Here is a 24,323-nt window from a genome sequence, read left to right on the forward strand (position 1 = left end):
AGTCCATTTAGACAAAGTATGGATCAATGGAAAGTTTCAGATGAGACCCACCTATTTTCTGAAAATGTTTCTTGCAAACAGGGGCTGACATGGGGAAGAATAAGTTACTTGAATCCTTGTCAGAACACTCATGTTCACTGCAGGAGAAAGACAGGCAGACATAGCTCACACTTAAAACAGGTTCTCCCCATAGGGACTATGATGGTCTCTGTTGATTTTCCTATGAAGAAGAAGGATAGACATGGATTTTATTTGGAATGTTCGGCACGCGCGTGCATACACAAAATTCAGTTTGGAAAATACTTGGTGAGCTCTTAATTTGTGCCATCTTACAGGATAAGAAAAGCATGTGAAGAAGTGATAATGAGTATTACTGTTCTAGAGCAGTATGGACAGAAACGTGATGTGAGCAATATATGTAATGTCAAATTTTCTTGTAATCACATTAAAAAGGATAAAAGGAAAGATGCAGCCTTAAAGGATGAGATCTTGCAATTTGTGACAACATGGGTGGACCTAGCAGGTACCCTACTAAGTGAAGTAAGTCAGATTGAGACAAATACCATACAATTCTGCTCATAACTCCAAAAACAAAAAACCCAAACAAACAAATGGATAAACAAGCAGAATCAGACCTGTAAGTACAGAGAAAAAATGGACGGTTACCAGAGGGGAGAGGGGCAGAATTGGGGAAAAGGGGGCGAATGGGGAGGGAGGTATAGGCTTCCTGTAATGGAATGAAGTCCTGGGGATGAGGGGTACAACACAGGGAATATCATCACTGATACTGTAATGTCATTAATATGGTAACATGGTAACGACGTGTGAACATAGCATGACCTAGAGAAGTCGAATCACTACGTTGCACACCTGATACTCATGTCACATCGTGCACCAGCCATACAAAAAAGTAAAAAGCAAAAAGAAACAGGTGTAATTTTTAGAGTACATTTTTACTTAGTACATCAAATATTTTTAACATGTAACCAGTATATAATTATAAGACATTTTATGTTCTCTTTCCGTACAGTCTTCCAAATTCTGTGTGTAATCGACACAGCACATTTCAGTTTCCATTAGCCTTATTTTAAGGACTCCATGACCACATAAAGTTAGTGGCTATCCTATTCGTCAGCCCGTATTCAAAATTATCAAGGGCTAGGGAAATATAAACAAGCTTGCAAAATACTTGGAAATGTCTGAAGAGGGAAAAGAATAAAAATAACTTCGAGCTGAGCCTTGCAGGGATGAATGAGTGTTTTAGGAGACCAGCAGGTAGAGGGTCCCTCTAGTTTCAGGGATCAGCATCAGCATGAGCAGGGGCCTGGGGCAGATAGGCATTAACGTGAAGGGTGTCGGCAAGCTTGAGGGCGGGGAGACTTGGGAAATGCCACTAGGTCTGCGTATGGAATTTGAACTCTGTCTTGGAAATACCAAATGTCAGTTTCTTTATTGGTGAGTGTCTCAAGGAAAATTAAAAACCAAACAAAACCTGAAACACGTTGAATTTACGAATCTAGCAAAGTAAATCCGTTGATCAACTTTTTGTGCGTTGTGGTAAAATATACATAACCTATAACATACTCTAACCATTTTTAAGTGCAATTCAGTGCCATTAAGGACATTCATATTGTAGTGTAACCCTTACCACCATCCGTCTGAGGGAATTTTGCCTCATCCTGAACTGGAACTGTCCCCATCAAGCACCACCTCCCTATGCCCTGCCCCAGCCTGGTAACCGTGATTCTCCTTGCTGTCTCTACGAATCAGATGATTCTAGGTACCTCATGGCAATGGAATCATGCAGTGCTTGTCATTCTGTGTCTGGCTTATTTCACTTAGTAGGACATTTTCAGTGTTCACCCGTGATGTAGCATGTGTCAGATTTTCATTCCTTTCATAAGGCCGAATAATCTTCCATTGTGTATATGGGCCGCATCTCTGATATCCATCCATCCTTTGAAGGACGTTTGGGTTATTTCAACCTTTTGACTATGGTGAATAATGCTGCTCTGAACATTAGTGTACGAATAAATATTCATGTCTCTGTTTTCAGTTACTTGGGGTATATATCTAGACGCAGGATTGTTGGATCCTATGCTAAGTCTATGTGTAATTTTTTTTTTTTTTTTTTAAGGAACTGCTGTACCATTTTCCATGGTGTCTCCAACATTGCCCATTCCCACCAACAATGCACGAGAGTTCTAATGTGTTCACATCTAATGGGTGTGAAGTAGTATCTCATTGAGGTTTTGATTTGCACTTCCCTAACCTTTAATGGTGTTCTACATCTCTCCATGTCCTTATTGGCAAGCACAGGGGCTGTCGACTGGCCTCTCAGGGTAGGAGGAGGGGAGGCAGTTTTCCAAGAGTGAAACTTCAGGGTCTGATGCCACCTCTGGGTAGATAGTGTCAGAATTGAGTTGAATTGTAGAACATCAAACTGGTGTCCTCAGAGTTGTTTGTTGGTGTGGGGGAACTCCCTCAACCCTGCCCCATTGGAATTATTACCAGAACTTTATGTACCTCCTATAGGCCCTGTCTGGAAGTACCATCACGATGGAAATTAAGCCTTTAACTTCTGAATTTGGGGGAGACCTATTCCATCCATAGCACCAGGTGAAGAACCATGGTTTAGGAGATGGTCTTCCGCAGTGCCTTGAATCAGCCCTTCTCAGCTCTTCCCCACAGGGAGCAGGGGAGACTGGGAGGCCTTAGCTGTGTACTCACAGCCCCCAGATACTTCCCCACTGCTGGTACTCAATCTTGATGGGCTGTTCGATTATGGGAGACGAGGAGATGGCAAGTGTTTCCTGCAAGGGGCCAGATACTATCTGTCAAAACGACTCCATTCCGTCAGAGACAATATGGAAACAAATGGGCTTGGCTGTGTTCTAATCAGATGTTTTATGGGCACTGAATTTGTTTCCTAGAATTCTCATGTGTCAGGAAATATTTTTCTTTTTAAGAATTTCAGCCATTTAAGAATACAAAACCCATTCATGGCTAGCATGCTGTATAAAAACTGACCACGGGCCCGGTCTGGCACGGACCACAGTTTGTTGGCCTCTGTCCTAGATCACAAGGTGCTTAAAGGCAGGAGCTATATGTTTGCTTTCTATCCCTTATATATAGCACCAGTGTTGGCTAGAATAGTATAAAATAAATATGGGCTGAATAAATATTGAGACTGTAAGTGTTGTATACCCACACATGCTTTCTCAGTATTCGTCCAAAATTTGAATTGCACAGCGGGTGGATTCCCCAATAGAATTTAAGCCAAGCCCAGATTTGTGATGAGAGTCTAGCACAGTTTTGCAGCTCCCCCTCTGTAGTATCTTAGTGTCAGGCAAATTCTAGGCCAACTGTGGCCTGTGTTGAAGGTGTTCTTAATGGACTCCTGCACCTAGAGATCTCAGAGGAATGGGAATTGGCCTATTTTCCTCTGAGTTCAATGTGGCCTTTAACTGAAGAAATGATCACTGTTTCAGCAGAGAATTTTAGATACATACTTGAACAAAAGGGAAGCTCCGTTCCCAACACTTCATCTGCCTGATGCCCTTGAGACTTACATGTTCAACTGTAATCATGAAGAAAATCACAGGAACTTTTTTTGTCAAGTGCCTGTTCCCTACAGAGATTAATACACCACTTAAAATCAAAGGTACATGGAAAGATTGTTCTGTTTTCTAATTTTTTCAAATGATCTGTAAGGTATGGAAGCAGCAGACTTACGCTCCAGCGGGCTGTTGAAGAAGCAAGACGTTAATCACAACTCGAATATGACCACATTCTTGATAACAAGGCGAGGTGAATATTAGTCAGGCTTGCCCACCTGTGAAATGCTGACTTGACTAATAGGTATATTGGCTGAATGCAGAAAAGGTTTTGGCATCTCGCCCAAGGTCATGGAAAATTCGCAGTCTCATCAAGCCATGTTCATTATCATGCAAAATATCTGAAACAGTTTTACTTAGAGACATTCCAATAGCCCATGTAAATGGGAATCAGAAGATAAAATGAAATTATTGGATTCTGTGAACTTATTTTTAGAGCTCATTTTTTAATACATGGATTATGAGGCCTGATTAAAATACCTAACTGAATTAATGTAACATTAGAGTCCACCTAGGCTTAATTTTTCCTTAGGTGAACTTTATATACATAAATTATATTAACAGATAGACCCAATGCTTAGCAAATGAAAAGCTAATTTCATGAGTAGGGAGAAGTTATAAGAAATGAGACATGGACTTTTCTCTGGGAGTAACAGACCAACGTACTCGAGGAAACATCTAGACATAGCAGACATCGTGAACAATATTGGTAACGTGCTCTAGATAGCGACACAGGGCAGAAACCTGGCTCATCAGGAGGGACCAGGGACAGAGCCTGGCCTCCAAGTGTGAACTCAGACTCAAAGTGTTGCAGAAAACTTGGTCACAACACGTGTGTTCACGGGTGAGGGTGTGGGTGTGTCCACACCCACACCCACACACCCCCGACCCTCCTCACTTAACTCCTGAGTGCCATGACCTCTGCTTGGTACTTACTACTCCTTGTTTGAAATTGTGCACGCAGCACATGACCAGAACCATTTTTCTCCATTTCCATCCTATTTCTGCTCTGCCTTCTGGTTTTTACATAAAGTGTTACTTGGCAGTGGCAGTGTTGGTCTGTTTTCTGCTTGACTAGGGTGCTTTTGAAGCCAATTTATGCCCCTCCTAGATTAGTCTTTATCAGCTATCACTGTGATCCTATCAGTTGGTGTAAGAGCCTATAATAGAAATTTTTATATACTGCTGCTGGGAGGATGCTGGTGAAGTCTGTCTGCAGGGCAGAGCCGTCGCATGCATGCATGCTTGAGCTCCCTTAAATCTGCTTCTAACTGGACCTTCGAGGTACAGTGCAAGATGTATATATTTGATAGTACAACTATTTGCATTGCCCCTATGTTTAAAGTAAAATTGGTGTATCCTAATTTATCCTTTGGAGGAGGACTTTGTGTGCTGGAAATACCTAGGAACAGTTAAGAATGATGATGAATATAGAATTGGGGTTTTTTTTTTTTTTTCTTGTAAGCATTCAAACACTTTTCATGTGTCTGTGGTATATTCTTAAATTCTGGTTCTTCCCTTTGTTTTAAGATCTCTAGCAGCCTTCTGTTGTTCATCACATGAATCCCTGCTTCCTATATCTGGTTTCCAGGTTCCCCTGCAGCAACTCGCTCTCAGATTATGGAGCAACCCCAGGGCGCCTGGGTGGCTCAGTGGGTAAAACGTCTGCCTTCGGCTCAGGTCATGATCTCAGGGTCCTGGGATCGAGCCCCACATTGGGCTCCCTGCTCCGCGGGGAGTCTGCTTCTCCCTCTCCCTCTGCCTGTCGCTCCTCCTGCTTGTGTAGGTTCTCTCTCTCTCTCTCTCTCTCTCTCTCTCTCTCTGTCAAATAAATTAAAAGAAAATACGGAGTGACCCACAGCGTCTCCCCCTTTTCAGTTTGTGGTATCCCTGCCTGGGCTCCCCAGACCTGCTCTTGTGCTCTCCCCTCTCTCTCCCCCCCCCCCCCCCAGCTCAGCTCCTGTCATTTCTAAAAGACTCCTTCTGGTGAATCCTAAATTGGCACTCCTTCGTGGTCATGTCATCCAGTCTTAGGGTTTGTCTCAAGTGAACAGGTGTTCTGGAAATGAGCCTGGATTCAGCCAAGAAACTAGAATGTAGCTGGGGTGCGCCTGTGCCAGGAGCTTTGTTTTGGATGATGGTTCATTTTTAAAGGCTGCTTGGCATGGAGCCATGTGCACATCAGCCTTTGATGCTTTGTTCATTTTCTCATTAACTGAGCACCTTTTATTCTCCAATAAAGAGCAGGCTAAGGGAGAAGTCATGTTCTAGTTTCTTAGCTTCAAACAATTCTGCGAGGAAAAATTAGATAAGATTCAAAGTTAGGGCTTTACTCTAGAACACGGTATTTGCTTTCTCGTCTTTCCCTCCATTGCTCTGCGTTACTCATGGCCCCTCCCTGTGTGTCACACCTGCAGCCTAATACTCTGCCCCTGTCCCCTACCCCCAGATCTCCATCCATTACATTCAGTGGGCTTAGTGAGAGAATTGTCCTCTTCAGTATTTCCACGTTCGGCTCATTAAACTATAAACTGTCCCTACTCCCTTGTCTGGCTCCAACCCCTGCATCCTTACTTACCTCAGCCTCCACGGGTCTGATCTCCGAATTGGCTTTCTTCATTTGTGGGCTAACTTAAAATATTTTCTATCATGAAAATTTGCAAACATACATAAAAACAGAGAGCATAGTACAGTAAGCGTCTTGTACGCCCAGCACACAGATTCTGTTATGGAGACTTTCAGTGTGTTCTTTAAAAACCTAAGTTTATCTTCTGTATCGTTCTGTTACCCTATAGCATCTCTTTCCAAAACTTGTGTCTTAATAGATCAAATGGTCTTAGATCAAATGGTGAACTTCTATGGTATTCCATTTCAACACTATTATTGTCAAAGACTGTGTACATGAGAGACTAGAAATTAAAATTCAACAAACACACCTGGTAGAACCTCACAGGACAACTTTGGGCACAGGTTACAATTTGCAAAAATGAGTTTCATGTAGAAATCATTGTGCAATTATTTCTATTATATTAAATTCACCCCAAAGCCTGAAGATTGAGTTTCACCTCTACCTTTTACAATGAAAATGTGATCATTTGAGTCATGAACACCATCTCAGGTAATTACGAGGGAGTGTTATTAATTGTGAATCTTTCTTTCTCTCTATGTGATTTTGTTCATGGATAGTCTTGAAAGTACTAAATTTTTTCAGTGTGTACTTAGGCATTCCCATCCCTTAAGGACAGAAGAGCAACAAGAATCTTCCTATTAGGCAATAACACTAGATGGAAAATTATGAACTACATTTTGCCTGTAAGAATACTTGCCTCCTTAACAAAACAGGATAGCACAATGGTATCAAGTGTAAATGAGGGCTCATCATCTCCATAACTCTCCTGAATCCCTCTTCTGCGTGATGTGGTTCACGGTTGAAATTGTTTAATTTTTTTCTTTCTTTCTTTTTTTTTTCTCCAGCTCTTGTAAATGTGAAACTCTGGGCCATTGATCGACAATGTTTTCAAACAATCATGATGAGGACAGGACTCATCAAGCATACCGAGTATATGGAATTTTTAAAAAGGTAGGTTGCTTTATTTTCTTCTTCCGAGGGCGCTCCTTGTCTATTCAAACCCTCTTCTTGGACATGCGGCCCAGGGAAGGCCTTTGCCTTCGTCTTAGGCTGAATAGCCTACAGATTTGTGGAAGCACAAGATTTTGGACGGGCTTCTTTCTGTTTCTGGTACCAATTTCCACGATTGGTGAATAAGTCAGAACTTGAGAGTTTCACTGAACATTCTCATGGACGAGTGACGCTCAGAGAAACAAAGGAGAATTTGAACAAAAAGGGTAATGGAGTCCATCCCTAACTATCAGTTAATATGTCTGGGGCACCTCTTCTGATTAAATCCTCTCGTATAAAATTCCATGTTAAAGGTCAGATGACTAAGATGGAAAAGTTCCAAGATGAAGCTCATTATCCTTCAATCCTGAGTTTAATTTCCCAAATTAAATTTGTTTTATGTTTTAGTTCTGAAATATCAAAAGCTTTTCTTGATATCGTATATTATTATAATTCAGTATAGCATGGGAACTGGAATAAGAAAACAGCTTTTCATTTCTGAGGAATATACTGATATTCACTGAAATGCCTTTCTTTGTCTCTAAGCTAACTTTAAAGAAAATGCATTATTTTATCATTTAAAAGAATATTGACTTTTTTCCAAAAAGTAGTTATTTTGGTTTTTTTTCTTTTGAAAACTGAACCATTCTTAAATAGTGATATACAGATGGTTTGCTAAAGAGGTGGTGTAGTGTCACTTGTCTCATTTTTCAGAGCTAGAATATTAAACTGGCTTTTTCATTTAATATTTTTTTGGTGAAGAAATGGTTTCACTGGAACTAAATCTAAATCCCATTTCATTTCAGTGATACATCATGACAGGTATCTGTTGCATTTTCTTATGCAGTTTTAATAGTCTTTACTTGAGTATTTTATGTAATATATTTCCTGATTCATTCTTTATACATTTTTCATTTCCACACATTTCTTTATATTCCTGCTAAAGGGACAATAAAATTCTAATTTGATATCAAGTAATAATAATATATTAAAATATAACTATCAGTAGGGGGTTGGGATTTTTCTGGAACGTGATTGGATGGAACCCTTAGAAGTAGAAATGTAAGTTTCTGTTTGGAGTTTAGTATAGTTTGCAAGGAAATTACTCAGGTGCCGTGCGTGTGTGGGTGTCTATAGGTCTACGTTTGTGTATGTCAATAAATGTGTGTATGTCAATAAACGTGTTTGTATATATATGTATATGTGTGTGTATATATATATATAGGTATGGGTGTGGGGGAATAGAGAACAGAGGGACCGAGAGAGACTGAAGAAATAAAAACTTAAAAAATGCAAATTCAAAGTGCAAGTTACTGATTTCTTCTGATGCAGCCCTAACAGAGAAAGATCCCAACTGGTAATTGATAAAATCCTCGCCTGTAGGGCAGAGACTGTTCTCTGTCGCACGTACCTAAGCGTTGGGCACTTGGGATGTAGGTTTCAGCTTCCACAGTTTTCTTTTCTCAAGAAAATGGGATAAGTGTCCATGCTGTGTCCCATGACCCACAGAAACCTTTTTAGAGGCACTAGGTGAGGCGATGAAGTCTCACTGTGTTGGTGGTGGTATTCTAATTGAGCACGCATATGCTTTCATTTCTGTTGTATTTTTAGAGCTGCGTACATTGGTTATCTGCTCTGACAGTTCAAACCTGAAGCAATAAAGGTTCGTTGTCCGGAGTGTGGGAACACATCTAGTTGGCCAGTTTAGAGCAGGTGACGTCTAACTGGTAGGAAGAGAGGTAGGCGTGGACTGTCGCTTGCCCTCCAGCCACTCTGGAAAGCATCAGGTCCATGTCATTCGTGAAGGCGGCACGGGGACCAGCGTTGCCTGGGGCCAGCTCTCATCTTCCTAAATGATGACTCTGGCTACCTGGGTTCTCTCTAACCCTCCCGTGGCTCCCGGCAGCTCTTGAATTATGCCCAGCCTCATGAGCTGGATGTTCAAAGCTCTCCCACAGCCACCTCCGCCTGCTCTGCCAGCCTGGGGTCTTCTTGCCGCGGGCAAACCCAACAGGTCCCTGGGCCCAGCCGGTCCCTCAGTCCCCGTGCTTTTAGATGACTCACTGCCTCTGTGCCCTCTTCTTTGTTCTTCCCATCAGTGTTCAAATCTTATTTAATTATTATTATTATTATTTTTTTTTTTTTTTTAAGATCCAACCAAAAGCCGCCTCTTCCACAGATACTAACCTCATTCCACCAAGAAGTAATATTTCCCTTGCTGGAGCGTCATCTCTACTGTATGTCTCAATCTCTTTGTTTTATTATAATACTCCTCTCTCCTTCGCACTCCCAGGTTAACTATACTTAAGTACCATTTATTTTGCAGGGCTGTTAAGAGGTGTGTATAATATCCCCAAAGGAAATGATAGATATTATTAAAAACTTAGATGACCAAACTTAATTAAAATTTTCTATCATAACTTAATCGTTTATTTCCCTACCTTTAAAAAAGATTTTGAGAGCACACATGCTCACGAGAGCCAGAGAGAGGGAGAGTGAGAGCGCGAGTACACATGAGCACGAGCAGGGGGGAGAGGGAGCCCGTTGTGGGGCTCAATCCCAAGACCCTGGGATCAGGACCTGAGCTGAAGGCAGATGCCCAACCGACTGAGCCACCCAGGTGCTCCTATTTCCCTATTTTCTTAAAAAAATTGGCTTACTGTTCTTTTATGTAAAATTTTAAGTCTTATGTAGTCAAGTCAATCAACTTTCTCCATTATGGCTTCATATATAGAAAGGCTCACTTAATGGTATTATAAAAATACGGACTTAGTACTTTGAAGTTCTCTGGCAACCTGTGTGTCGGGGGGAAGGGGTGTTTTCCTCTAATGTGCTTTTGCTAAATCGTTCATCTCCAGTTTTCTACCATAGATACTCTATACTTTGTATTTCGTTAAGGAGTTAAAGCAATTGTGATACTCAGGAAAGTAATCAGGCTGAAAGAAGAACGATCTCCTGTCACTGCTCATCTCCCCATGCCACTCTTCCTCTTCACTTTTCTAAAAAAGCAGTAGGTTTGGAGGGTGAGAAAAGGGGACACACCAGGCATGCAGATGCACCGCTGCCAGAGTGCAAAGATTTTTCTTGATTGTTGAAGTTGGCTTTTATTTTCATTCCAGTGCAGTTACCTATTTTCTGGCTCTCAGTCATGTGGTTTAGTCCCCTTTTTGCTCTTAAATTCCACAGCAAACTCCATTTCTACCTCTTTAATTGTATTTAGCCATTTCTCTTTTGTGCCTCTTTGACATTCCCTGATGTAAACATAGATGTTCCTCTGCAAGCATAGTGTAAAAAAAAAATTAAAAAATTCAAGGGGCAGTGCTGTGAAGCAGGGCATGGTTGCTCTAGGTCCCATGGCAATTTTGCCCCTTGTGAGCATTTCCCTCCCCTCTGGCTACTGGAAAATTCTGTTTTTTAAGATGGATTCCGAAAAATGAACCAAATATCTGCCAGAGTTAATTTGTGTTTCCTTTTTCTGAGCATATTCTCTGCACCGCTCTTGGCACTGGCATCCATCCCAGAGGAGCAGTAGAATGCAGCTCTGTGGCCCCTGGGTGGGCTTGTTGGAACAGGGATGATAACATGACCATGATCGTGAACCTCTATTTATGTCACTTGCCTTACTGTTAAAGGAGAGACGGGGACCATTTGGACTTCAGGCTACTGAGTCGGTCCTGTTCATCCTCAGAAATAAAAATGGTCTTTATTCACTAAGGGATTTTGGCAAGGCAGATGGGCTCATGTCCTCTTCCCACACAAAGCCTCCTTATGGCTTCTGACCACCCCTCATAAAGCCTGGATCTTTGAAAGCCCTGCCTTCCAGGGCTGCTTCTGGCCTTCCCGTTGATTCTATCCTTGATTCTCATCATTCTCCCTCTTCTTCCTCATTTTCTTATCGTCTCTGCTGCAGCCCCTGAGGTGGTCTTTCATTGCCCCCACCCCTGTGTGCACCATGGCCCCTGGCAGCTCATCCTGAGACTCCTCGCCCTTTGAATGGACGTATTTCCCAGGGTGATTTGTAGTATGGTGCACAGAGTGTTCCTGGTGGGGCAGGAGAAAACAAATCTGATCTCCCTCAAACTATTACAGATTTCTGATTTCTCCTTTTCTGAGTTGAAAGAGGCATTGACGGTATTAGCCACCAAGTTTCATATTACATGCTCAATAAATGGAATTGTAAAGTTGGGAGGTTTTGAAGGTCTGACTTTTTAGCTCCCATTAGACTCTCCAATCCTAAAGAACTTGGAGGTATTTTTCAATTTTAAAATGACCAGTCATGTGGTTTGGATCTTTAGGCAGAAGGGGTGGGACTTCTCCAGGAATTCCTGATCAGTGGAAGCTAAGTGATATCAAAGTCCAAAGCTGATGGCTTTGATGCCCCTGTGAGGGCCTTGGGACATCCATGTTCAAGGAGTCAAGGTGAGGAGCGGGCCTTCGTAAAGCTTAGATCTACTAAGGCAGTTCTTCCTTCTGCCACATTTTGATGATGCTATGTAGTTGACTTATTCCTTATTTCCAATGCTGGGGAGTAAGTCCCAAATCTAGTTTGTTCTTCCCTTTTCTTCTCCAACAATAATACTTGCACATACATCTAATAGATCATTGAATAAATATGCTACTTAACATGTGTATCTTTAGGAAGGTGATACCCCCCTCTGAAAAAAAAAAAAATGACTTTGTATTGAAACTTCACTCCATCCTGTTGTTACCAGAATCACCTTCACTATGAGGATAACGTCATTTTGGGTTGGGTCTGTGACTTCTGTCTACAGTCTATACTCAGACCAAAACATCCTGAAACTTCTCTTTCAGTGCTTTACGTGTTGATTGCCTGGTGGTTTTGGCCACCCCTCCCACCAGCAGGGACCTGTGTAATGATGGATCTTCAGCTCTGTGGTCTGATAGGTCAATGAGGATTTAAAAATTAGATTCAGAAGAATCTAAGCTAGGATGTAACTAAATCTCTGCACAGTTTACAGTGATACAACTGAGTCTTGAGCCAAAATAAGCTGACGTTTAGTTACCCAGCTCAGACTAGAACTCAGGTTCTGGATTCCCATTCTGAGAGTTGTGCCATACGTAGACTGAGGCTCCCAGCGTGGGTTCCAATGGAAGCTCCTTGCTATGGCAAACTTAACAGGGAGTGGGTTAATATTTTCCCCCCTCTTCACAAAGATAACTTAGTTATATAACTAATTTGATAATCATGTAGACTTTTTTCTTATACTCTACATGTTTTTACTTTCAATCTTGGAATAATGAGATTTCTGAAACCCTTGCAAATTTTGCTTCTCTCATCTAATTTGAAACCAAAATAATTTCATTTTCTTATAACTCTATTCAACAGGTTACCTTATTCCTGAGATTTATATTTTATTCTACATCATACTTAAAAAGTATTGTAGGGGAATGTTTGTTTAGAGTTCATGGAGTAGAATATAATGTGGTAAGGGATAGGAGACATCACTCACTTTGCTCACTGAGGCCCAGATTTGTTGAGTTGCCCAAAGTCACACGGAAAATTGATCCTACGATGATCCAGCTCTGTGCGCCCAGGAAAATTGGAAATTCAGCTGTCCTACCATGTCAACTGTCTCCTGTTCAAGATCTCCAGGGTAAAATTGCCTACAATCTTTACTTAAACACCTTTTCTAGTATTTCACAGTTCTTCTGGGATATTTGGGTTTCTGTTAAGAATTTTTTTGTTGAAATATAGTTGACACACATTAGTTTCAGGCTTACAACATAGCGAGTCCACATCTCTCTCCATTAAGCGACACTCCCCTCAAGCAAAGCTCCCATCTGTCACCATACAATGCTACTACACTATCATGGACTATATTCCCTGTGCTGTAACTTTCATTCCCATGATTTATTCATTCCTCTAGGATATTCTGTAATGCTTCTGCTAAAGTTGTCCTATTCTCCATAGAGAAAGGAGATGCGCACAGCTGTACTTGCCATGTTAATTTTGCACAACAGATGTGGGGTGGGACCTGAAAATTCATGTTTTTCACAATTTCTCAGCTAATGCTCCTGCTGCTAATCTGGGAGCCACTTTTGGAGAATCACCGAGCTAGGACATTAGATGAAGGTAGAATACATATTTCAAATATTTTAAGTGTTTGACTTATGTGAGAAGAGCAGGTTTAAATTTTGGCTTCACCATTTGTAGGTAATGGTCTTCGACAGGTTTCCTTGGTTTCTACCAAGCAAAAAATGGGGGATCCTCCCATTAGGAATTGTAATTAGGAAGTAAGATATAAAATGTTTGAGTAGATGCCAAGCAGTATTCAAAACACTTGATATATTTAATCCTTAAAAATTTATAAAGTAAATGCTAACATAATTTCCATTTTACAGATAAGAAAACTGAGGCTGTAAAGTTCCACAGCTAGTCACGAGTAGAGGCCATAGCTTCAGAGCCAATACTCCTAGACTGTGCCATGTTGGTTCCAGAACTGCAGGCTGCTCTGATATTAGGTCTAGCACATTGTTGCTCTTCTCAACAAACTAGCCTGTACCTTACCCAGAGATTTGAGCAGTTGGTTGACTTTGTCCTTGGTGTACCTGGGATTCCTCTTCATTGTACTTTTCTTTCTTTCTTTTTTTTTTCCTTCTTTTTATTAGAGACAGAAAGAGCACAAGCAGGGGAAGCGGCAGGCCAAGGGAGAAGCAAGCTCCCTGCTGAGCAGGGAGCCTGATGCGGGACTCGATCCCAGGACTCTGGGATCATGACCTGAGCTGAAGGCAGGCGCCCAACTGACTGAGCCACCCAGGCGCCCCTTCATTGTACTTTTCTAATAGTGTCCTTCCCTCAGACCTCAGCAATCTTTTGTTTGCCCTTACCCCTCCACCCACTCAAGGGTATATTCTCAGAAATAAATGCTCCATAATGGCATACGAGCTGTCACTTGGAACAGTGGTGAATAACACTGATGGTGTCCTAGAATTGCTTAGGCTCTGTGGAGGGGCCTTCCGTTGCGTGGAAAGCCACCGCCTGTAGGGAAGCAGGCGCCATCATTTCTCAAATGGGTATTAAATGACCAAGAGCTCAGGATCCTTTTCTCCCAGTGTCAGACGTTCAGCCAGTGGTGGTTCTGTCTTGGGTTCCTTTCTGTCTCCTTCCCGGAGCATCTCAAGTACAGGTAGTGGTCTTTAAGCAAGACCTGGTCTTGGTTATGCTGGGTTCTGCCATCTTTTGAGGGACTGGGCTATTTGGACATTTACTGACCATATCTTTGGTATACTTTAGCCTGAAGAAGTCAAGATACTACTTTGGGGGCATGAGTTATGTAAGGAACAACAATGTAGTCTAATGAACTTGAGATGTTTGTGGAACATCAAAATCATGATCCCGCTTTCCCCAGATTTTTCCTCCTATCAATTACAGGGAGAGATGGTAAAAGAAGGATCCTATGGAAATAGTTTGAGGGATTTTAGACTTTATTTTTGAATTTTAAAGAAGTTACAGACCTATTAAGCTCTTAAGCTCTGAGCTGTAATAGAGCTTTTCTAGAGGACTGTGAAACCTGCATTAGAATTTAGCTTGACATAGCTGGCCCAGTTTTAGTTTGAAGGGAAATACCGCAGGGAATAAACGAGGAGGTGCTCTGTCCCCTCATGTTCATGAGCCTGTTCGGTCCACACTGTGGTAGCAGATCCATTCTCATTAAAGATGACACCGGGGCAGATAAATGTAAAAGTGGCCTTTAATTTCACGATGTCATTGAACAATTTGCACAGATGGCTCCATATTGATTCTTTTTAAAAAATGAAGTATAGGGGCTCCTAGGTGGCACAGTCGGTTAAGCGTCTGACTCTTGGTTTTGGCTCAGGTCATGATTTCAGGGTCCTGAGATTGAGCCCCACATCGGGCTCTGCACTCAGCATGGAGTCTGCTTGAGATTCTCCCTGTGTCCCTCCTGCTTATGTACTCTCCCCCCCTCCCCCTCTCAAATCTTAAAAAAAAAAAAAGTGTGATCTTTGATATTTGGGTATTATATATTGATTATAAAAATTTTTTCACATGTCCTATATAGCCAGCTCCCCTTCACATGTGTAAATTCTTTCTAATCCTTACACATAATAGGATACCCGATTGTGGCGGTTGTGGTTAAAATCTCCCCGTGAAGTCAAACACCTACAGATTATCTTGCTCAGTCCTCGGGAAGATGAGGCCTCAGCGGAGGGACTTCTCTTGGTTCTTGTGGAGCCTGGCTTGCCCCTTTGCAGATGGTAGGCTACCTTTCCACCCCCATGTCCCTAAGGATCATTTCTCAACACTCTGGGGGATACAAAGCTTAAGCAGTGTGACAAAGTTCGGTACTCCTCCAGTTTGTTGTAGTTTTAAACCTTATAAATCCTGGAGCCAGGCTCATTTCATTTCTGAATCTTTCACACTGAGCCTACTTCAGTGCTTCTTAGAGGGAGGCCTTTTCCATACAGAGATGATTCTATAATGACCAGGTTCAGGAGGATGCCACAAGCTACTGGGGAAGTGAAGAAGGTAGGTTTCTGGCATCCCAGCCACCTGGATTTCTCCACTTGATAGAGAAACCTACTTCCCCACAGTTGAAGAGGAATCCAAGAATCTGGCTGGGGATGAGGAAATGCTGTCAAGGGGGCCAAGAAACATCAGGGTGACTTGGACAACGTGTCTTAGTTTGTCATCTGATCCATCCTGGGAAGAGGAGAGAACATCAGTCTGCTTGGAAAAAGCAAGAAGTGGAATGTGCATCACAGGTCCTGTTTTGAGTTGGCTGTGCGTTTTGTTTTGTTTTGGCTTGGAATGAAGTTAGTCATTAATGTATTTACCAATACGCTTTACCAAGATGAACTCCTAAGCTGAGCATTGGGCTTTTGAGCAGTATGGGCATTTCCAAACCAGACTAGCCTGCTTTTCTGCCTCCTGGAGGGTGCAAAGGAAAGGCAAGCCTTCAGAGGGAGCACCTGGCATGATGTTTGGTGCCAGAAATCGGGGCTGAGTCGTGAACACTCCCCCACAGTGAGAATGTTTGCATAGCAGTGGAGGAAATCAGGGAGAAAACATAAACAAGAACAAAATGGCCTGCACCTGCTACTTTACATACATCATCTCACTTGATTCTGATGAGCTCCTTTGAGGGAGCTGGTGTTCTCCCCACTTGATTTGAGGAGGTGACTGGAGTTATGAAAATGAACAACGTCCCCACCATCACCCAGCCAGATTCCAAATCAGGCCCACTCCCAAAGTCCTTGTTCTCATCATCACAAAAGGCCAACTTCCTGCAAAGGGGTAATATCAGAAAAACCAATAGATCAGTATTTAGTGTTTTATTTCTCTAATAGAATGGACACGTCAACTAAAGATCTTATGGAAAATTCATTGCAAGTATAAATAACAGCCCCCAAATTGTTGGAAATGTATTTCTTGACACATTAGAACCATCGCAAAAAGTTGCTCATGGTTGTGTGTGATCATATGCCCACCTATGAATCTGGAGGTTTAAAACCATTTAAAAATGGAGGAAGATTTTTTTTTTTCTTAGAAATCTCCTGATAAGCATGCCATTTTAAAATTTACCTTGTATATATACAGTAAGTGATGGTATGTTTATACTGAAGCCTAGGACAATTCCAACTGAGCAGCATGACTTGAGTTTTCCTATAAAAATATACAGAGACTTTAAAGTGATTCAGTACTTTTCAAGGAGTTAAATAAATTTTTCCTTTGACTGGATAGGTTCCATTGGGTAAACATCGTATTCCATGTTTGGGAAAAACTCCTTAACTGCTCTGGTCTGTTGTGCAAACACAGACACATCAAAGTTGCCTTCAAGGAAGGATTTGTTTTACTTTTCTTTTTGAGAGAAATCAAATCCACAAGTGGATCTAACACGAATATGGCCAAGATTTAGTGCAATAAAAGAAAACTATTATAATTCAAAAATTTTAATTCCAGAGAATTCTTAATTCTTATATTAATGGTAAAGTTCAGGTACAAACAACATATGCTCAAAATGTTTTTGTTTTTTTTTAATTTAAACCAGTATATTCACTATGTTAAAAATAGTCCTTTCAGACACTTGTCACACTAGGTGAAAATTGTACTAAGTATTTAGTATTAATGATTGAACCATTTGGCAGAATCAAGAATTCTATATATTAGACATGTAGAATTAGCCCAAACCAGGTTTTTTTTTTTTTACACATAAAAACTAGCTTTTAAGGTAAATCTGAAAATTGGAGATTTTCTTCTAGAAAATGTTTTTCATTTATTTAGCCCAGCTTAAAGGTATATTGCCTGCCTGATGACGATAGCCCAGCCCATCTTCACCCTGCTGACCCAAGCTCTGATGTGCAGAATCCTAACAGTTAATTAGTGGGGCTTTCCCGCACTAACAGTCTTTTTACTTCAGTGTGATGCTCTCTAATAGAATTTGACAAGAGATAGCCTGTTCTTGTATTGTGTGTTTTTTCTAAGCAAGCTTTTCAGAAGAGCTATTTCTCCTATCACTAACATTTGTTCTCTGTAGCCCCCATTCGTTTTCTCTGACACCTCTGTACATGCCAGACTTCTTTAAATCGTTCTTTTCCATGTAAATTTTACACCAATCTCCTTATACCACACTCTAGCATATCCTACTGTTTTCTTAAAAAATAATCCAAGTAATCAAAGGTTTTTTTCTCAGAAGTCTTAATTGTTGATGAAGAAATAAAGTGAAAATAACTTCCCTTTAGACTAAGTGTCCACTGTATCATAGGTTAGGGCATTGATGTCCTTCTGTAGATTCTATAAGGACTCTTGGGGGAAGCCCTAGCTCCCTCCGAAGGTAGCCCACTCCACTGCTTTTAGACTTCTTTGACTTTGCACCTCTATCTTTCTGAAGATTGTCTAGCAGCCTTCATCCTTACATAAGAAGGTTCTTAAATTCAAATTAAGACAGAATTATTCAAAGCAGACTTTGGAGTTAACAGTCGTACGGTAACACTATAGAGTAGACCTGGAGAACTTCAGAACTCTCTGGCTTTTCTTTTTCCTGATCTTTTTGTCTGAGCCGGACTTTTGATGTATCTTCCTCGAGCTGTGGATGTCTGCTCTCCAGAAATCACAGCATCCATAAATCCCTTCAATACTAGCTTTGTCATCAAGTTCCCTACTGTCCATGTTTCTGTCTACCACACGATGTTGATTCACCCACCTGCCTACAGTCCTGTGCTGGTCTCACGTGGCTCATCTCTCGCTGTCACCAACACCTGTGAATTTGGTCTCTGCAGAGGTGACGTTGAGCCAGCTAAAACAGAGGTAGTGTTTTGGGGTGTGGGGAAAGAATGGTATGGTCTAGGGGAGTAAGTGGCCCCATGGCTGAAATGGGATATGGACGAAGGAGCCAGATTTCAAACCAGGCACATGAAGGCAGATCTAGAGTTGATGTGAAGCCAGAAGTCTCTGCTTCAGAGAATCTGAATGGACCACGCTGGGATATCATTTTAGCGAAATGTCTGGAAACGCCAAGAAAAAGCCATAACTTGGGGACACCTGTAGTCAAGAATAAACTCCTAATCATTGAGAATTAAAAGCCTCTTAATCATGGAAATTGAGACGGAGTTTCAAATAGGCTTGGGCTTTCAAATTCTTTTTTTTTTTTAGACTGTTACTAATAACATGAAGCATATATTTTATTTTTAAAGCTCTAAAAAATGGGAAAAAGAATGGTCATGTCATTTTTGAAAGATGTGGGTTGTCAGCATTTGAGGATTTTACTTCTAGTATTTTTCTATTCATGTGAAACTTTTGCGTAATTTTGCTCATGACGTATACACGGCTTTTAATGTTGTTATTAATGTAACATTACACCCTTCTATGTTATTTAATATTAAGACTTTCTAAACTTTTCCTTGCTGTCTTCTGTAGCAGTGTACCTCTCGACTTCAGTCTAGAGAGCTTAGTTCTGGGATGCCAGGGGATAGCCCAGACGTGGTAAGAAAGGCCATTAGGATGAAGGTCAGCCTCTTCACATACACCTGCTGTGAATGAAGAGCAGGTGCTAATCAGATTATGTTTGGACAGTGGAAAATGGTCCATACCAGGAAAAGATTCTGGAGAGGAGTGAGATGGATTTACAGCTTTAAAAAGGAAGCTTTATGGTTGGTCTTAAAAGCCTATTTTCTACATTAGGTTTTCAGGAGCTTAAAGGTTTCCCCAGATCCTCTGTAGTTTTGATGGGAGAAAAAATTAAGTTGGACACTTCCTAATTTGGGCCTAAGATTCTTTTTTAAAAATGCAGTATATTATATGCACTGTGAAGTGTATGAATCTTAAAAGTACAGATCAACGTATGCTTATAGATCTATATTCTCACATATCCAACACCTAGATCAAGATACATAAGATGTTTCGAGTTGTTTGGAAGGCTCTCCTGTGCCCTTCCCAGTTAATTTCCTCTGCCAAAGAGAACCGTTATTTTAAGTTCTACCATCACAGATTAATTTTGCCTTTTTTCTCCCACTTCATATTGATGGGATCATGCAGTACGTACTCTTCTGAGTCTCGTTTCTTTTGTTCAACGTCATGTCTGGGAGAGGTTCCCCCCACCCTGCCCCTTTTGGTGTGTGTATCTATAGGTCATTCCATTTAATTGGTCTATAGCATTCCATTGTACAAACACATCATAATTTGTCCATTTTAATGAAAACAATCATTGAGATGCTGTTTTTGAGCTTTTATAAATAGAGCTGCTGGAAACATTCTTGACCATTTTTTTGGTGAATGTTGGTCTTCATTTCTCTTCACACACACACACACACACACGTATACATACACACCTTAGAATAAAATTTGATCCATAGAAGAGGATTATTAGAGATAGTGCCATATAATTTTCCATAGTATCTCCCAACCAATTTATATTCCCACCAATGATATGAAAGAAGTTCCAGATCCTCACCAACATTTGGTAATTTTTAAATCTTGTTATCTGGCTAAAACATTTTAATAAAACAGAATATCACATAGTATCCAAATCATTTTGAGTGTGCAACCCATTAACAAAAAATTTTAGCATACTGTCCACTATATACTTATTATTTCACGTAATACAGATTCCTTTATAAATACATGTACAGCTGAACTAAAACATACTGAGAATAAGATTTTTGAAAAGACAAAAATAGAATCAGTAATATTTCCTTCATCAGCTCCATAGAATGTCATACACAGGTCCTGCACAAAGATCTCCACTGTGAGGGATCTTAGCGTCCCGTGGATCGTAATGGAACGCACAACTGCTAAATGGATGACTCTGTTACATAATGCACTGAAGCACAGTGGCCTGTCCCTGTGAGCTCAGTGCCACCAGTTTCTCCTTGTCCAGTTTTGGAGCTTGTCTAAACCACATGAGAGTGTGAAGTTTTCCTAGGTCTAGAATAAAATGTAGAAAGGACTTGGGGTGTTGACTGTGCATCAAACCAGCCTAGCCAGCCGTGCGTCTTCCCTGTGCTTTGCATCAAGTTGCCGCATCCTTCCCAGGGGACGGATGTGCCTGCCTGGAGTCTAGACCACTTTGGGCCCATGATTATTTTGCCTGTGACTTTTGTTGTTGTCATTACTGGGAGTTCTTTTAAACTGGTGGTTCTTAAAGTACAATATGGGTTTTCTTGGGCATCCTTGACAATCTGTAGGGAGATCACTGAGGTCAAAACCATGTTCTTAATAGTATGTCATGTGTGTTTTCATTTTCATTCCCTCAGTGGGCACGAGGGAGTCCTCCAGAGGCTAAAATAGCTAATGGAATGTATGCTTGTATATTTTTGTGTTTGACTATCAAATATCATCAATATAGGTGTAACCCAAAAAAACCACAAAAAAATCTTTGTGTTCCTCAATTTTTAGGAGTGTCAAGTGGTCCTGAGAGGAAAGACTTTGAGAACCACTCTCTTAAAACCAGATAAAAGGACAGAAAACCCTAAAAGTTAGACTTTATTAGAAATATCTTTTATAGTACAGCTTATGAAAGTGAACTGTGTTCTTGAAGGAGAAAGGCTATTACCAGAGCTTCATTAAAAGATTAAATGCGTTTTTCATCCTTAGTAAAGTTATTAAGTGGCTGGTTATTATGGGAAGAAAAAAAATTAAGTTTTTATAGCTCTGCAGTGTGTTTCACATAAAAGTGGGCTTTATGTTTTTCACTGCACCTTCAGGTTAATATTTTTTAAAATTTGGAAACTTTTGAACAGATACTAAATCTTTAGTGATACAAAGATGCTTATTTAAAAAAAACCCAATGGGAATTCATTACACAATAAATCGTATCCATTTCTTCTGTATGACACCAGTCTGACCCTAGCAATGGAATCCCCTTCAGACACAAAGGGATAACCTTGAACTAGCAGCTAATTTCAAACCCAGGCAGCTAATTTTAACATAAGCCATGGAGCTTCCAAATTTTCTCAGTGGAAGGTCACATCTACTGTGTTCTCATCCAATGTGAAATTTGAGTGTACCTCTCTACTCAACAGTATCAACTCTTGACGCTTCTGACACATGTCAGAGAGTCCATCCATGAATTTACTTTATCTGGAAATTGCTGGAAGTTTCCCAAAACAATCGATGTGTGAGATTGCTTAGCCATTTCTTTAGGTCTCCTGAATTCTGCCTTGCAATAGTTAGGGCATTGGTGTGCGATATGTCTGGACAATGTTAGCATTCCATAAAAATGCTTTTAAATATATCTCCTCTAGTTAGTGTAAGGATTGTAGTCCGATAAATCGTTGGTTAGATTATCCAGAACTTTTAGTTCCGTGCAAGGAATTCCCTCTAAGATTCAGTGCTGGGATAATATCTGTCATGTCTCTTGATGAGCATGAATACTTGATTCAGCTATGGAGAACTACATTTCATTATTGCCTCAGTTGAAGGAAATGTAGTTCTACCTGTAATGAGCAATCACATTAATGTTAATGCCAGGAGTCCTGCATGTATTTTTTTCCCCCCTCTGAAAAATTAATTGTGATATGTTACGTTTTCTTTTAGTTTTCTGTTATGGTATTATAAAGTGTCCTCTGTCTCGTGTGGGTATAGGCATGGCATAAATCAAATGCATAAGCGTTTGTATCAGTAGATTAATGCCTAATTAATGGAAGACAAGATGTCCGGTGTTCAGAATTATCGTCTGAGTAGCAGTTATAATTTGGAAAGAAGACCTTCTTCGGTCCTTAGAGCTTTAATCGGTATAGTCAACATGATTTCCCCTTATAATAAGAGTTTTCAGGCTCTCCTTTCCATTCCAACCCACAAAAGATGTCTGACTTTGATGCTGAAGAATAGGTCGCTGTGGCATGACCTCCATTATTAGTGCCCTAAATGGGTAAGTCTGCCAGAAGTGGGACACAACTCCACGTTTTCTGCACAGAGTAGAAATTAATTAGGCAAATTACATACAGACCAACTAAGGGGTTTTAGATTTTAGAAATCACGGAGTCCCCACCCGCATGATTTTTGCCAGATTCCGGTTCTTCTAAGCTCTTGTTCCCTCTGTGCTTGATCTTTGAGAATCAGAGAAGTAATGAGACAGGACCAAAGAGACCACACTGTAAGAAGAAAACAAACGTTTTGAGCAGAACAAAAAGTGCACTAGGTGGTCTAACCAGAAAGGAATATCAGGTTGAATCTGATAGGGGACTTTTGCAGTGGGACCTGAAATAAGAACATTCCAGGTGAAGAGAGAGCCTACGCAAAAGAACAGACGAGAAAATGCAGTCAGCTGATGATGCCTTCATTATGCTAGCCCACGGTCTGCTCTGCCAGTGTCCCCTGTCCGCAGTGGCTGCCTGACACATTTGTCGCCAGCCTACCAGGTTCCTGCTCTAAAGCTCTGCCCTGGAAATTGCAAAGTGAGGATTCTGACCTCAGTTTTGTAAGTTAGGGAAAGATAGGAAAAGTTTTTGAGCAGGCATCAGGGTTCTAGCTATGCATTTCTAGAACTGGTCTACCAGGGGTGCGTAGGAAGGGATTGGCCTGTGGGGAAATAGACAATCGTGGGAATGGTCTGTCATCAAGGCTCAAAACTGTTCCCTCCCTGAAACCTCAAGGTTGAAGGCCCCGAGTCTGACCTTCATTTGTGATTTCTCAGCAGCTGGACAAAGGATGAGAAATGCAGAAGAGGAAGCAGGTGGGTTCTACAAACACAGGACAGGAAGCCTGATGCTCCTTCAAGGGTGCAGTTCTAGAACAGTGGGTAAAGAACTGGCAACAGGCGAAGCCGTGTTTTTAGGAACCCTCATGAGTTGTCTGTGTCATCATCTCTGTCTTGGATGGGTTTACCAGGCTAGTAGGTTGAGATACTCAACAGACGCCATGGCTTAGATTGTGGTCTGTGACATTGTAGATCAGATAGAACGATCTGAGCATAATCCAATATGAGCATCCAATATGAGCATAATCCCATGGCACATCACTCTAAATGCAGCTTTTAAAAACTCCAACAAAAGAGATGAAGGGCTTCATACAATAAGCCAATTTAACTTTGCCTGGAACCCACTTTGTGTGTAAATTCTTGAGATTCTGTTTTCATAGACGGCAAAAGAAAAATCAATTAACTGCTCCCTTTGGGAACCAAGAATCTTTCAATTAAATGTACCTAGTCCTATAGCTGTTTGTGGAAGTGCTGTTGAGGGTTAAGCCCACAACAAAGTCTCAATGTGAGTAGAATTTACTTAAGCACTTAGGCCTTCAAAATGGCTGAAACCTGAGGCCCATTATGTGGTCCCATCAGCTGGGTGAGTTCCCAGGTCTTTCTCATTTGGAGGAAGGGCATTGGATAAACCAGATTGTCCATTGGTGGTTTCTCTGTCACTGGGAAAGGGGTTCTTTCTAGAAACATGGAACCATGAGCCGGGGTCCTTGCTTCCCAGAAACAGAATATAGAGGAAGAAAGGCGGTATTCTCTTTGTAGTCCCCACTTGTTAATCATCAAAAGGAGAGACATGGGATGGTTTGAGAAGTCCCTTTCATCTTAAGTATAGCAAAATGGACTGGATGAGAAAGAATTTTATCCTTTTGTTGCCTGTAGGAGATTAATTGAATAAACTTGCGGTAAGAAGTTTAG

The 24,323-nt window shown here is 41.0% G+C and overlaps 1 protein-coding gene across 2 annotated transcripts in view; it reads left to right on the forward strand.

Annotated features, from left to right (window-relative positions):
* PRKG1 (protein kinase cGMP-dependent 1) overlaps nt 1-24,323 on the forward strand; it is a 1,232,275-nt gene that overhangs the window by 771,140 nt on the left and 436,812 nt on the right. For both annotated transcript variants that reach the window (XM_028104583.1, XM_028104582.1), the window contains exon 4: nt 7,092-7,197. In XM_028104583.1, coding sequence (XP_027960384.1) covers nt 7,092-7,197 — 106 coding nt within the window. The remainder of the gene's footprint in view (nt 1-7,091; nt 7,198-24,323) is intronic.

The sequence above is a fragment of the Eumetopias jubatus genome, unplaced genomic scaffold, assembly GCF_037043125.1.
Source record: "Eumetopias jubatus isolate StellerSeaLion01/CBP00866 unplaced genomic scaffold, mEumJub1_p1.0 scaffold_17, whole genome shotgun sequence".
In the NCBI taxonomy this organism is placed as follows: domain Eukaryota; kingdom Metazoa; phylum Chordata; class Mammalia; order Carnivora; family Otariidae; genus Eumetopias; species Eumetopias jubatus.